Source organism: Marmota monax, unplaced genomic scaffold (assembly GCF_021218885.2).
Source record: "Marmota monax isolate L192 unplaced genomic scaffold, Marmota_monax_Labrador192_F-V1.1 WCK01_AAM20220418_F8-fsc00068, whole genome shotgun sequence".
NCBI classification, from domain to species: domain Eukaryota; kingdom Metazoa; phylum Chordata; class Mammalia; order Rodentia; family Sciuridae; genus Marmota; species Marmota monax.
In genome coordinates, this window is record NW_026692352.1 from 2,270,753 (window position 1) to 2,285,181 (window position 14,429).

The 14,429-nt window shown below is 36.1% G+C and overlaps 1 protein-coding gene across 7 annotated transcripts in view; it reads right to left on the bottom strand.

Moving 5' to 3' along the window:
- Window positions 1–14,429, bottom strand: part of Stim1 (stromal interaction molecule 1) — a 258,583-nt gene that overhangs the window by 12,466 nt on the left and 231,688 nt on the right. For all 7 annotated transcript variants that reach the window (XM_046441805.2, XM_046441801.2, XM_046441803.2 and 4 more), the window contains exon 7: window positions 12,926–13,103. In XM_046441805.2, the coding sequence (XP_046297761.1) occupies window positions 12,926–13,103 (178 nt within the window). The remainder of the gene's footprint in view (window positions 1–12,925; window positions 13,104–14,429) is intronic.

Here is a 14,429-nt window from a genome sequence, read left to right on the forward strand (position 1 = left end):
AAAAAAAAAACTGTAAAATGCCCCTCTCCTGGTTTTATGGATTTAAAATGAAGAACAGATATCTTAGAGGCTAATAAACCAAATCTGAAAATTTATGATCAACTTGTACATTTAAAAGAGTTAAAGCGAGGCTGGGGATGTGGCTCAAGCGGTAGCACGCTCGCCTGGCATGCGTGTGGCCTGGGTTCAATCCTCAGCACCACATACAAACAAAGATGTTGTGTCCTCCGAAAACTAAAAAATAAATATTAAAATTCTCTCTCTCTCTCTTTAAATAAATAAATAAATAAAAGAGTTAAAGGAACAGGATAAACTAAGTAGGGAAGAATGGATGGAGAAGAGAAAAAAAAAGAGAGTAAATATAGGAAAATGTGATCATCCTGGGAGGCTGGCCCACCAGGCTAAAAAACCTGTTTGTTTAATGAGAGAAATAACTATTAAATAGGGAAATGAAGATTATCAGAAGCAGAGAGACAGAGACAGACACACTGTTCAACACATAAGTAACAAATGCCTGAGGAAAAGAAGACAATAGATGGGCAAGTCAGAGTGCACAAGTCCTATTCTTTTATTCTATACCTATGGTTTTTAATATTGTCACACACTTTAATCACATGGGGAAACTTTTAAAATACAGATATCTGTCCCCTAACTTAGAAATTCTCATTTAATTATCTGGGCATTGACCTGGGCATTCAAAACTGTTTAAAAACTCCCCAGGTCATTTTAATATGGCAGCCCAAGTTCATAACTACTAAAGTATATATTTTAAATATTATCACCAGACTTCCACTGCCACAGGGCTTTATTACTACCATTCATAGGACTTCTCCATTTCTCATAGTAGAAGAATAGATTAATGCAACAGGTCATGGTAGAAGAATAATTCTGAACCAACATCTGGAAAAAAGGTGCATAAATTATGAAAATCGGATTTTTTAAAATATCCGAGAGCCGAAGAAGTGATTAAGAGTAGGTCCACAGTTCCCTAAGTATAATCCAGGGACCTCCAAGTGTCCCTAGCACCTTTCAGAGAATTCATGAGATCAACACTGTTTTCATAATAATACTAACACATTACCTTTTTCACTCGTCGTCTTTCACAACTGAACTGCAGAGTTCTCCAGGGGCTATATAATGTTTGAAATCACAGACTGAATACAGACACTAATGTAAGAATCTAACAGTCTATTAAGCCAGACATTTAAATGATTTGCAAATTTGTAAAGAGTCATTTTTCATTGTTTTTTTTAAATTTAGTCTTTTCAGAAAATATGTTATTTGTGTTAAAAGGCAAGGGGTTTAGTATAGTTCTTTTAAAGGAATTAATTTTTAAAAATTTTCTCATTTTTAATTTCTAACAGGTTAAATATCAACAATCCTGCCCCCCCAAAAAATGTTCTTTTAAGTTCCAAATGATTTTAAGAGTAAAGTGGTCCTAAGACCAAAATGTTTGAGAACCACCAGATTAGATTAACAAAATCCAGAAAGGAAAAAAAAAAAAAAAGCCTTTTTAAGGTGAATTAACAATTGCACATCAATATCTTCCCTGGAGGCATCTGATGATTCTAGGTGAGGGCTGAGAATCAGACTTGGGCCATACAGAAGAACACCACTGGGGCACAGAGAAATAAACCTTTTGTGAGAACTGAATCTCTTATAGACTTTCAAGGCTAAGGTGAAAAAAATCTACTAGCTCTCAATAAAAATTCAGGACATGACTATGAAACTGAGACAAATCAGAGCTAGACCCAGTCTTGTAAAACTATAACCCAGCTCCAACGCAGCTCCATCTCTGTCAAAGGGTGATCCGTGCCTCACCAAACAAACCTAACAGGAGAAAAGCTGACACCTATACATGATGGAAGGTAAAATCATCTGGATCTTCTATTTTTTATACACATCATCTAGCATTTAATAAGATAAGTTATTACACCTAAGAAGATGAAGGAAAACACAACCAATAATCTGGAGGAAAAATAAGCAGTCACATAAATGATCCAGATGTAAGAGTTTACTAGACAAGTATTTTAAAATAACCATACTGATGTGTTAAAGAAAATATAGGAAAAGATAGTCATAATAGATACAAGAATGTGAATTTTGGACAGGGAGATAGAAGAGTAAAGAAAAATTGATATTTAAAAGTTTAAACCTACTAAATGGGTTAAACAGCAGAATATAAGATTAAAAAATTCAAAGAAGCCGGTTGTAGTGGTGCACACCTATAATTCCAGCGGCTCAAATGGCTGAGGCCAGAGGATCTGAGTTCAAAGCTATCCTCAGTAATTAGTGAGGTCCTAAGTAACTTAAAAAGACCATGCCTCAAAATGAAACATAAAAAGGGCTGAGGATAAGAACCCCTGGTTCAATCCCTGGTACCAAAAAAAAAAAAGAAAAGAAAGAATTCAAAGGAGCTGGTCATGATGGTGGGCCTGTAATCTAAGATATTCAGGAGGGCAGAAGGATTGCAAGTTGAAGGCTAGCCCCAGCAATTTAGTGAAAGCCTGTCTTAAAATATACAATAAAAAAGGCTGGGGATGCAGCTCAGTAATGAGGGACCCCTAGGCTCAGTACCCAGTACACAAAATAAAAATTAACAAAGTAAAAAATAAAGAAAGAACTCAGATACCTAGCACCACAAAAACAGGGGAAAAAAATAAAAGAAAATAAAAAACACTCAGATTGAACAGGGCACAGTGATGCACACCTATAATTTTAGTGACTCGGGTGGGTAAGGCAGGAGGATCACCTCAGTTCCAGGACAACCTCAGCAATTTAGTGAAATCCTGTCTCAAACTAAAAATAGAAAGTACTAGGAATGTAGCTTAATGGTAAAGTGTCCATGTGTTCAATCTCCAGTCATTCTCTCAAATATAGCAAAAGAACAGTGTATTATTGGAATTTGTTTTTTATCCAATATGACAAATTTTAAACAGAAAATAGCCAAATCAAAGCAAAAGAGGAAAAAAAAATAGAACTGAACATAAATTACATGTAAAATACACCTAAAAGACTGAATATAAATACTGAATTCTCAGAAAGGGAGAAAATTGAGCAGAAGCAATATTTTAGGAGATACATAAATCCTCAAAAAATGTTGTTAAATGTTTTATGTTCATTGTTACTAATCATTTTTTCATAAGTACTTGTTGAGAGTTCTTATTGGTTCATTTTAGTTATATATAACATTAGGACTCATTTTAGACATGATTATATAAACATGGAATATATTTGTTCTAATTCAGTTCCCAATACTTCCCCCTTTTCCCTCCCCTCCTCCCTACCCCGCCGTTCCCTTCCCTCTACTGATCTTTCTGCTATTTATTTATAGTTTTTTAAATTAGTGTTTTGTGTATGAACATAATGGTGAGATTCACTCTAATATATACATACATAGGAAGCTTAGATCAGTTAATCATGATTTTTAAACTTCCATACCCTTACTGATGTTTTAGCTGTTCATTATCAAAAGTGCTACATTTAAATCTCTAACTTTAACTATGAATTTGACTATTACTCTACTAGTGCATTTAACTTTTGCTTTCTTTAAAAATATTTTTGGGGGGTCTGGGGTTGTGGCTCAGTGGTAGAGCGCTCGCCTAGCAAGTGTGGGGCCCTGGGTTCAATTCTCAGCACCACATAAAAATAAATAAATAAAGATGTTGTGTCCAACCACAACTAAAAAATAAATATTTTTTAAAAAATATTTTTTGGTTGTAGTTGGACACAACACCTTCAGTTTCATTTATTTATTTATTTATTTTTAATATTTATTTTTTAGTTTTCGGCGGACACAACATCTTTGTATGTGGTGCTGAGGATCGAACCCGGGCCGCACGCATGCCAGGCGAACGCACTACGGCTCGAGCCACATCCCCAGCCTCATTTATTTATTTTTATGTGGTGCTGACGATCAAATCCAGCGCCCGGCATGTGCTAGGCCAGCGCTCTACCACTGAGCCACAACGAAGCCCCTGCTTTACATATTTTTAAACTTTATAATTAGGTGCATCCAAATGAAGAGTTTTTATATATTACACTGAATTTACCTATAAAATATCCATTTTGTCTCTATTAATACTTCTTGACCTAGAGAATACTTTGTCTGGTATTAATATACCTACACCTGCTTTATTTTGCTTAGCATGTATCCTCTATCTTTTTTTGTTTGTTTGTTTGAGTCTTGTTTTTTAATCTTTTTAGCCATTCTATGCCTTTTTAATTTGTTTTAAATTTTAATTTGGTATATATGCATGACAATTCATATTACACAATTTTTCATGTCTCTGGTTGTACACAAAATAGAATCACATCCTTCATGTCTTCAATACATGTACTTAGGGTAATGATGGCCATCGCATTCCACCATCTTTCCTACCCCTATACCCCCTCCCTTACCCTCCCCCCTCCTCTTTTCCCCTTTGCCCTATCTAGAGTTCATTTAATCCTCCCATCCCCCTGCCCCCAGCATATTATGAATCAGAGAAATCATTCAGCATTTCGTTTTTGGGGATTGGTTAATTTCACTTAGCATTATATTCTCCAGCTCCATCCATTGACCTGCAAATGCCATGATTTTATTCTCTTTTAATACGGGTAATATTCCATTGTGTATATATACCAGAGTTTCTTTATCCATTCATTTACTGAAGGGCATTTAGGTTGGTTCTACAGTTTAGCTATTGTGAATTGTGTTGCTATAAACATTGATGTGGCTGTGTCCCTGTTGTATACTGTTTTTAAGTCTTTGGGGTATAGACCGAGGAGTGGGATAGCTGGCTCAAATGGTGGTTCCATTCCCAGTTTTTCAAGGAATCTCCATCCTGCTTTCCATATTGGCTATACCAATTTGCAGTCCCACCAGCAAAGTATGAGTGTGCCCTTTTCCCATATTCTCGCCAATACTTATTGTTTGTATTCTTAATAGATGTCATTCTGACTGGAGTGACATGAAATCTTAGAGTAATTTTGATTTGCATTTCTCTAATTGCTAGAGATGTTGAACATATTTTCATACATTTGTTGATTGATTGTATATCATCTTCTGAGAAGTGTCTGTTCAGTTCTTTGGCTCATTTATTGATTGGGTTATTTGTTTTTGATGTTTAGATGTTTTAGTTCTTTGTGTAGCCTGGAGATTAGTGCTCTATCCGACATACATGTGGTAAGAATTTGTTCCCAATTAGTAGACTTTCTATTCACCTCACTGTTTCTTTACTGAGAAGAAGCTTTTTAGTTTGAATCCATCCCATTTATTGAGTCTTGATATTAATTCTTGCACTATAGGAGTCTTATTAAGGAAGTTGGGGCCTAATCTGACATGATGGGGTGTTAGATCTACTTTTTCTTCTAATAGACATAGTGTCTCTGGTTTAATTCCTAGGTCGGTTATCCACTTTGAATTGAGTTTTGAGCAGAGTGAGAAAGGGGGGTTTAATTCCATTTTGTTGCATATAGATTTCTAATTTTCCCATCACCATTTGTTGAATAGGCTATCTTTTCTCCAATGTATGTTTTTGGTGCCTTTGTCAAATATAAGATAACTGTAATTATGAGGGTTAGTCTCTGTGTCCTCTATTATGTACCATTGGTCTACCAGTCTATTTTGGTGCCAATACCATGCTGTTTGTTTTACTGTTGCTCTGTAGTTTAGTTTAAGGCCAGGTATAGTGATGCCATCTACTTCACTCTCCTTGCTAAGGACTGCTTTAGCTATTCTGAGTCTCTTATTTTTCCAGATGAATTTCATGACTGCTTTTTCTATTTCTATGAGGAATGTCATTGGGATTTTGATTGGAATCGCATTAAATCTGTATACTTCTTTTGTCCGTATGTTATCATTTTGACAATATCAATTCTACCTATCCAAGAACAAGGTAGATCTTTCCATCTTCTAAGGTCATCTTTGATTTATTTCTTTAGCATTCTGTAGTTTTCATTGCAGAGGTCTTTCACCACTTTCATTAAGTTGACTCCCAAGTATTTTATTTATTTATTTATTTTTTGAGGCTACAGAAAATGGGGTAGTTTTCTCATTTCCCTTTCGGAGGATTTGTGACTGATATCAGAAATGCCTTTGATTAGTGTGTGTTAATTTTATATCCTGCTACTTGGCTGAATTCATTTACTAGTTCTAGAAGTTTTCTGGGTCTTCTAGGTATAGAATCATATTGTTGGCAAAAAGTGCTAATATGAGTTCTTCTTTACCTATCCGTATCCCTTTAATTTCATTCATCTGTGTAATTGCTCTGGCTGGTGTTTCAAGAACTGTGTTAAATAGAAGTGGTACAAGGGCATCCCTGTCTTGTTCCAGTTTTTAGAGGGAATGCTTTCAATTTTTTTCCATTTAGAATGATGTTGGCCTGGGTCTTAGCATAGATAGCTTTTACGATGTTGAGATATGTTCCTGTCATCCCTAGTTTTTCTAGTGTTTCGAGCATGAAGCGGTGCTCTATTTTGTCATGCTTTTTCTGCATCTATTGAGATGATCATATGATTCTTTGTTTTTTAAAGAGAGAGAGAGAGAGAGAGAGAGAGAATTTTTTAATATTTATTTTTCAGTTTTCGGTGGACACAGCATCTTTATTTTATTTTTATGTGGTGCTGAGAATCGAACCCAGTGCCCCGCGCATGCCAGGCGAGCGCGTTACCGCTTGAGCCACATCCCCAGACCCATATGATTCTTATCTTTAAGTCTGTGGATGTGATGAATTACATTTATTGGTTTCCGTATGTTGAATGAACCTTGCATTCCTGGGATAAACCCCACTTGATCGTGGTGCACTATCTTTTTGATATGTTTTTGTGTTTAATTTGCCAAAATTTTATTGAGAATTTTTGCATCTATGTTCATTAGAGATATTGGTCTGAAGTTTTCTTTCTTTGATATGTCTTTGCCTGGTTTTGGGATCAGGGTGATATTGGCCTCATAGAATGAGTTTGGAAGTGCTCCCTCTTTTTCTATTTCCTGAAATAAATTGGAGAGTAATGGTACTAGTTCTTTTTTTAAATGCCTTGTAGAAATCAGCTGTGTATCCATTCAGTCCTGGGCTTTTCTTGATTGGTAGGCTTCTGATGGCAACTTCTATTTCATTGCTTGAAATTGATCTGTTTAAATTGTGTATATTATCCTGATTCAATTTGGGCAAATCATATGACTCTAGAAATTTGTAGATGCCTTCAATATTTTATATTTTATTGGAGTACAAGTTTTCAAAATAATTTCTAATTATCTTCTGTATTTCTGTAGTGTCTGTTGTGATATTTCCTTTTTCATCATGTGTGTTAGTAATCTGAGTTTTCTCTCTGTTTCTCTTCATTAGCATGGCTAAGGGTTTCCCAACTTTATTTATTTTTTCAAAGAACCAACTTTTGGTTCTGTCAATTTTTTCAGTTGGTTCTTTTGTTTCAGTTTCATTGGTTTCAGCTCTATTTTAATTATTTCCTGTATCCTACTCCTTTTGGTGTTGATTTGTTCTTCTGTTTCTAGGGCTTTGAGATATAAGTCATTTATTAAGTAATTTATTTGTTAACTTTTTCTTCTTTTAAGAATGAACTCCATGCAATGAACTTTCCTCTTAGAAATGCCTTCATAGTGTCCCAGAGATTTTGATGTTTTATCTGTGTTCTCATTCACCTCTAAAATTTTTTTAATCTCCTCTTTGATGTCTTCTGCAACCCATTGTTCATTGAGTAGCATATTATTTAGTCTCCAAGTGTTGGAGTAGCTTTTATTTCTTATTTTATCATTAATTTCTAATTTCATTCCATTATGATCTGAAAGAATGCAGGGTAATCTCCCTACTTTTTTATATTTGCCAAAAGTTGTTTTGTGGCATGTTTTATGGTCTATTTTAGAGAGATCCATGTGCTGCTGAGAAGAACATGTATACACTCATTGAAGGATGAAATATTCTACTTATGTCAGTTAAGTCTAAGTTATTGATTGTATTCTTGAGTTCTATAATTTCTTTGTTCAACTTTTGTTTGGAAGATCTATCCAGTGGTGAAAGAGCTGTGTTAAAAATTATTGTATTGTGGTCTATTTGACTCTAGAACTTGAGAAGAGTTTGTTTGATGAATATAGATGCTCCATTGTTTGGAGCATATATGTTTATAATTGGTAAGTCTTTTTGGTGTATGGTCCCTTGAGCAGTATGTAGTGTCCTTCTTTATCCCTTTTGATTAACTTTAGCTTGAAGTCTACTTTATTTGATATGAGGATGGAAACCCCTGCTTGCTTCCGCCATCAATGTGAGCGGTATAATTTTTCTCAACCCTTCAACTTCAGTCTGTGGATGTCTTTTCCTATGAGATGAGTCTCTTGGAGGGAGCAGATTGTTGGGCCCCTTTTTTTTTTTTTTTTTTTTTTGATCCAATCTGCTAGTCTATGTCTTTTGATTGGTGAGTTTAGGCTAGTAACATTCAGGGTTATTATTGAGACACGATTTGTATTCCCAGATATTTTTGTTTATTTTTGGTATATAACTTGACTTGGTTTCTCCTCTAATTAGTTTTTCCTTTAGTGTAATACCTCCCTCTGCTGATTTTCATCATTGTTTTTCATTTTCTCTTCATAGAATATTTTGCCAAGAATGTTCTGTAGTGCAGGCTTTCTAGTTGTAAATTCTTTTATCTTTTGTTTATCATGGAAGGTTTTTATTTCATCATCAAATCTAAAGCTTAATTTTGCTGGATATAAGATTCTTGGTTGGCATCCATTTCCTTTCAGTGTTTGGTATATGTTGTTCCATGATCTCCTGGCTTTGAGGGTCTGGGTTGAAAAATCTGCTGAAATACATATTGGTCTCCCCCTATATGTTAAGATTCTATCCTTATTCTGTATGCTAGGCATTTACATTATAATGTGCCTTGGTGTATATCTGTTGTGATTTTGTACATTTGGTGTCCTCTAAGCTTCTTGTTCTTGGGTTTTCCAATTCATTCTTCATGCTTGGGATATTTTCTGATATTATCTCATTGAAGAGATTGTGCATTCCTTTGGTTTGAAACTCTGTGCCTTCCTCTCTCCCAATAACTCTTAGATTTGGTCTTTTGATGCTTTCCCATAATTCTTGGATGTTCTGTTCATGGTTTCTTACTATCTTCACTGTGTGGTCAACTTTGTTTTCCAGATTGTATACTTTGTCTTCATTATCTGACGTTCTTTCTTCAAGTGATCTAGTCTGTTGGTTATGCTTTTTATTGAATTTTTATTTGGTTTATTGTTTCCTTCATTTCAAGGATTTCTGACTTTTTTTTTTAAGAGTCTTTATCTCTTTCTTGAAGTAATCTTTTGATACCTGTATTTGATCTCTTATCTCTTTATTGGAGTGTCAATTTTTGCCTGCATTTGCTCATTTAAGTCATTCTTTAATTCACAGATAATTTTAATTATGAACCTTCTGAACTCCTTTCCTGGCATTTCATCCACTTCAATGTCTATGGATTCTATTATTGTAGTATCCTGGTTTGTTTGGGGCATTTTCCTCCTTTGTTTTTTCATGTTGTCTATGTGTCTTCCTTTCTTGCAGTGTGAATCTGAGATATTACAGTTTCTACCCTATATTCTTGTAGTATCCATGCAAATTGTCTGTACCTCACCTTGATGTTGGGCTTCCAGACCCTGCTGGTGTCCCTCAATGTATGCTACTGTTGACTCAAGGTGGTGGCAGTAATAGCCGAGGTAACTCAAGGTAGTGGAGGTGCCCCAAGATGGATGCAACATCTTACAGAGCCGGGATGAAAGGGGGGCCTTACACTGCCTTTGGGATGCCTGCTATGAGTTATAGCTGCTTCTAGGCCCTGTCTGTTGTCAAAAGGTAGGGGCTACTGCGTAGGGAAGGCTACGGTGATGTTTGCAGTGTCCCAAGATGGAAGTGGGTTAGGCTTGGGCTACCAGTTGGGGAAGGGGCGGTGGCGGGGTCCCTTGGGCTGGGTCCCACAAGTTGGTGTAGGCTGATCTGTGCCGGGCCTGAGCTCTAGTGGGTGTCTGCCGGTGGTGGGATGGACCCAGGCCTACTCTGAGCCTGGGTCCCACGCAGGTCTGTATGGGCAGATCTAGGCCAGGCCTGAGCTCCAGCGGGGGTCTGCTGGTCAGAAGAGGTGGTCCTATGCTGGAGCCTGAGCTCAGGCAGGTGTCTGACAGTGGTGGGATAGACCCAGGCCTACTCTCTCATCTATCTTTTTTCATCCTTTACTTTTAACCTTTTTGTGTCCTTAAAGTGTTTCTCTTGAAGAGTATATTGTTGGGTTTTGTTTTTTATCCAATATGACAATCTTTGCTTTATATTATTTAGTTATTTTACATAAACCAAACTTCAACAAGTTCAGAGGATTAAAACCATACAGCATATATGCTCTGACCACAATAAAATTAAACTAGAAATCAATAAGAAAAATACAATTAGAAAAAGTCCTAAAATGAAAATCAAATAAGACACTTAAATTTTCCTTTTTTGCAAGTAAAACACTTCTAAACAACCACAGATCAAATAAGAAATAACAATAAAAATTAAACTGAATGATAATAAGGCATAAAATATCCAAACTATTAAATGCTACCAGGTACAACTGCACATGCTCATAATCCCAGCTACTCAGGAAGCTGAGCCCGGAGGATTACAAATTCAAGGCCAGTCTGGGCAACCTAGCAAGACTCCGTCTCAAAATAAAAAGGAAAAAGGGCTGGGGATGTAGCTCAGTGGTAAAGCACCCCTGTATTCAATCTCTAGTACAGGGGTTAAAAAAAAAACTAAAAAAAAAAAAAAAACTATAGAACATTGCTGAGAGAAATTTTAAAAGATCTCAGTAGATGACAAGATAAATTATGCTAATAGACTGGAAGGATTATTTGACTAAAAGTCAATTTTCCCCCACATCAATGTATAAATTCACTACAAACACAATCAAAATCCCAGAAAGTTGGTTGGTTTGTCTTTCTTGAGGGAGTGGGATAACTGAATGACAAGTTAATAAGGAAATACAAAGACCCTAGACTAGACACGGACATATTATAAAAGAAAACATCTGGAGAACTTAACATTACCAGACTAAACAGACAAATAGGCTAAAGAACAGATTTCTGAATGATCATTTTACAAATTATCTTACTTAGGGGGGAAAAAAAAGATCCTTAACCTCTTTCTCATATCATACACAAAAATAAATAAACTATATACCAGAATGTGAAAATTCAAACAATAAAAATTTGAAAGAAAATTTTAGGAAAATATCATAGGGAAAGATATTTTAACAAGAAACAAAAAGCACCAACCATTTTTAAAAAATTGATGAAACTGAGTTTCATTGAAATCAAGAACTTGTGTTCGTCAGAAGACAACATTAACAAACTATAAAGCAAGCCACAAGTTGAGAGAAAATATTTCGTTTATGTGTGTATATCATATATTATATGATACATAAAAAAAAAATATATATATATATATATATATATATGATACACAAGGACTCACTATCAGAGTATATAAAGAATTCTTAAAAATCAATAAAAGACAACTTAATTTTTTAAGTGAGAAGAGATTCCCAAATCAAATGGTCAATAAATTTATGACAAAGTGCTCAATAACATTAGGGAAATGAAAATTAAAATCTCAATGAAATACCCATTACTTATCTATTAGAATGTCTAAAAATACCAAGATAATAGGTCAGCTAGAACTCTCATACACTGCTGATAGCATTATAGATTGGTACAACTATTGGAAAACTGATTTAATTTTTTTTTTTTTTGGGGGGGGAGGGTGGTACCAGGGATTGAACCCAGAGATACTTAACCACTGATCCACATCCCCAGCCATTTTTATTTTTATTTTTTTATTTTGAGACAGGATCTCACTAAGTTGTTGAGGTTGGCTTTGAACTTGGGATCCTCCTGCCTCAGTCTCCTAAGTCACTAGGATTACAGGTATGCACCACCACACCCAGCCTGTTTGGTACTTTCTAATAAAGCCAATATAGAATGTTCTATTATTATATGTCCAACAGAAATGAATGTTTATGCCCACCAAGAGATATATGCAAGAAGATTCACAGCAGTGTTAAGTCATGAAAGTTTAAAAAAAATTTTTTTTAATTGCAAACAATTCAAGTGTTTATTGACAGGAGAATGGACAAATTATAGTATCCTTGTACAATGGATTATTACTGAGCAATGAAAATAAACCAGATACACCACATGCAACAAAGATGACTCTCAACTTTTAGGGACTTAATGTTGATTGGGAAAAAAAACACACACACACAAAAGCATATATGTATAAAGTCATTTTTATGAAGTTCAAAATTAGGCAAAACTAGGTTTGAGGTTGTGACAGAGGATACCTTCTGAATGAAATATTTACTAGGGCAAGAGTTAGCTGGTTGTATCTTGATCTGGGTAATAGTTATATGGGTACATACATACATAAAAGCTTACCAGCTTTATGCTTATGTTTTACATACTTTATGCAAATACCTCAATAAAAAAGTAATAAAATAATTCATCACCTGTTATTCACTGTTCTTTGAAAAACACCTCACCATTTATCGCTACTGTCTTTCTTATTTTCTTGGTACTAGGAATTGAACCCAGGAGTACTTTACCACTGAGCTACATTCTCATTCCTTTCTATTTTTTATTTTAATACAAGAGTTTTGCTAAGTTGCTTAGGTCTCACTAAGTTGCTGAGGCCTATCTTGAATTTTCAATCCTCCTGACTCAGCCTCCTGAGTCACAGGATTACAGGTGCAAACCACCACACGTGGCTTCTACTACTCTTATTGGTAAGAGTCTAATGACTGTAGAAAATAGACTTTGAGCCATATTTCAAGTCCTCACACATGAGAAAGTTTCCAGCCAGACCCTAGGCCCTTACCCTTTGCCCACCCCTTGGGGTGTCCAGGGATTTGGAGACTCTCCTACCTGCTCCAGCTCTTCCTCAGCATATTTTTGGCGGCTCCGCTCATTCTCAGTACCCTCCCGCAGTTCCTTCAGCCGCTGGGCTTCCTGCTTGGCCAGGTTGATCTCATCACGTAGCTTCTTCTCCAGATGGACTTTCTCCACCTCCACTGTGCGGTGTTCCTCCTGGGCCTTGTGTAGCCTGAGGGGCAATGTAGGGAGCTGGAGGAAGCCAGGCAAGGGGATGCCAGCCAACATGCCATGAGTCATGGCAGCAAGAAGGAAAATGAGAGCACTTGCTCTCTGTATTCATTTTCCCTACTCTGCTAACTGGCTAGCTCTGTTGGCTAGGATACCATAGTCATTATCCCAATTCTTACATTGGCCATCATTTGGCTGCCAGTAATTAAGGTGTGAAGTCTGGTTCCCAGGCATCTGAATCCCTCCTCTAAAGTATCTCACATACTACAATCATAACAACCATCAGTTCACAAGGCATTTCACATTTATTCTCCAGGCAGATAATGATATACTGGTATCATTATCACCTGGGACAGATGTGAATATGAAGGGTTAGGAGAAGGAAAATAACTTACAGGAGGAACTGAAACTAGAATTAAAATTATTGTGATTTCAAATACCACAGTATTTCCCTTATTTTGGGGTATCTGGAAGGTTCAATTAATGTAGAACTTTACAAGCTATACAAAATCCAGGAAAAACCTAATGGTTGAGACATGAATGACATGAAAAAAAGTTCAGGAAGATGACAAAGTAATTATTGAACTGGACCTCTTAGACTCCTAAGCATCTGATCCCAGAAGCACAGAAAAACAAAATTCATGCCAAAGAGGATCAACAGGGTTTGGAGAGCCCCTGCTGCCCCAGGTTCTGAGGTCTCTTCCTAGGTATCTTCCACAGTAAGATCTCAAGGGTATCAGTCATAAAAATCTACTTTTGTACCCACCCACATATTCCCTCTACTCATTGACAAAACCTTCCATCTAGGAAAGCCTTCCTTCCTCTCTTCTTTCCTCCACATATCTATCCATGTTAATTTGTTCATTCAGCCATTCACCAAGTTCTGTCAAGGTGCCTACTAAATGTCAAGCCCTGTAATATTATGGAGACAAATCACCAAACTGTCTCTCTCACTGAGGTGCTTAGTAACCTAGTTCAACAAATACAAGTAAACAGTTAACTGTCTACAGTGTTGTAGGTTCTACAATGAAGAGAACCCAAAGGACAGCATAATCAACTCTGCCAGAGAGGAGTTAGAAAAGGGCCTCAACTAGACCCAGATGAAAGGGTAAGAGCTTACTAATCCCACTAAAAAGGGAAAGCACCTGTCAGGTCTTCCTATTTTAATAGGAACACAAAGTTATCAGTATACTATGATAGGAGGGTAAAATGATAAAGAAGAAAAATATGAGATAAAGAATTGGGGTATAGAAAACTAAAGATTGACTAAAGAACAAGACCCATCGAGAAAGGCAATGATCACTGAGAAGAGGTAGAAACAGAACTC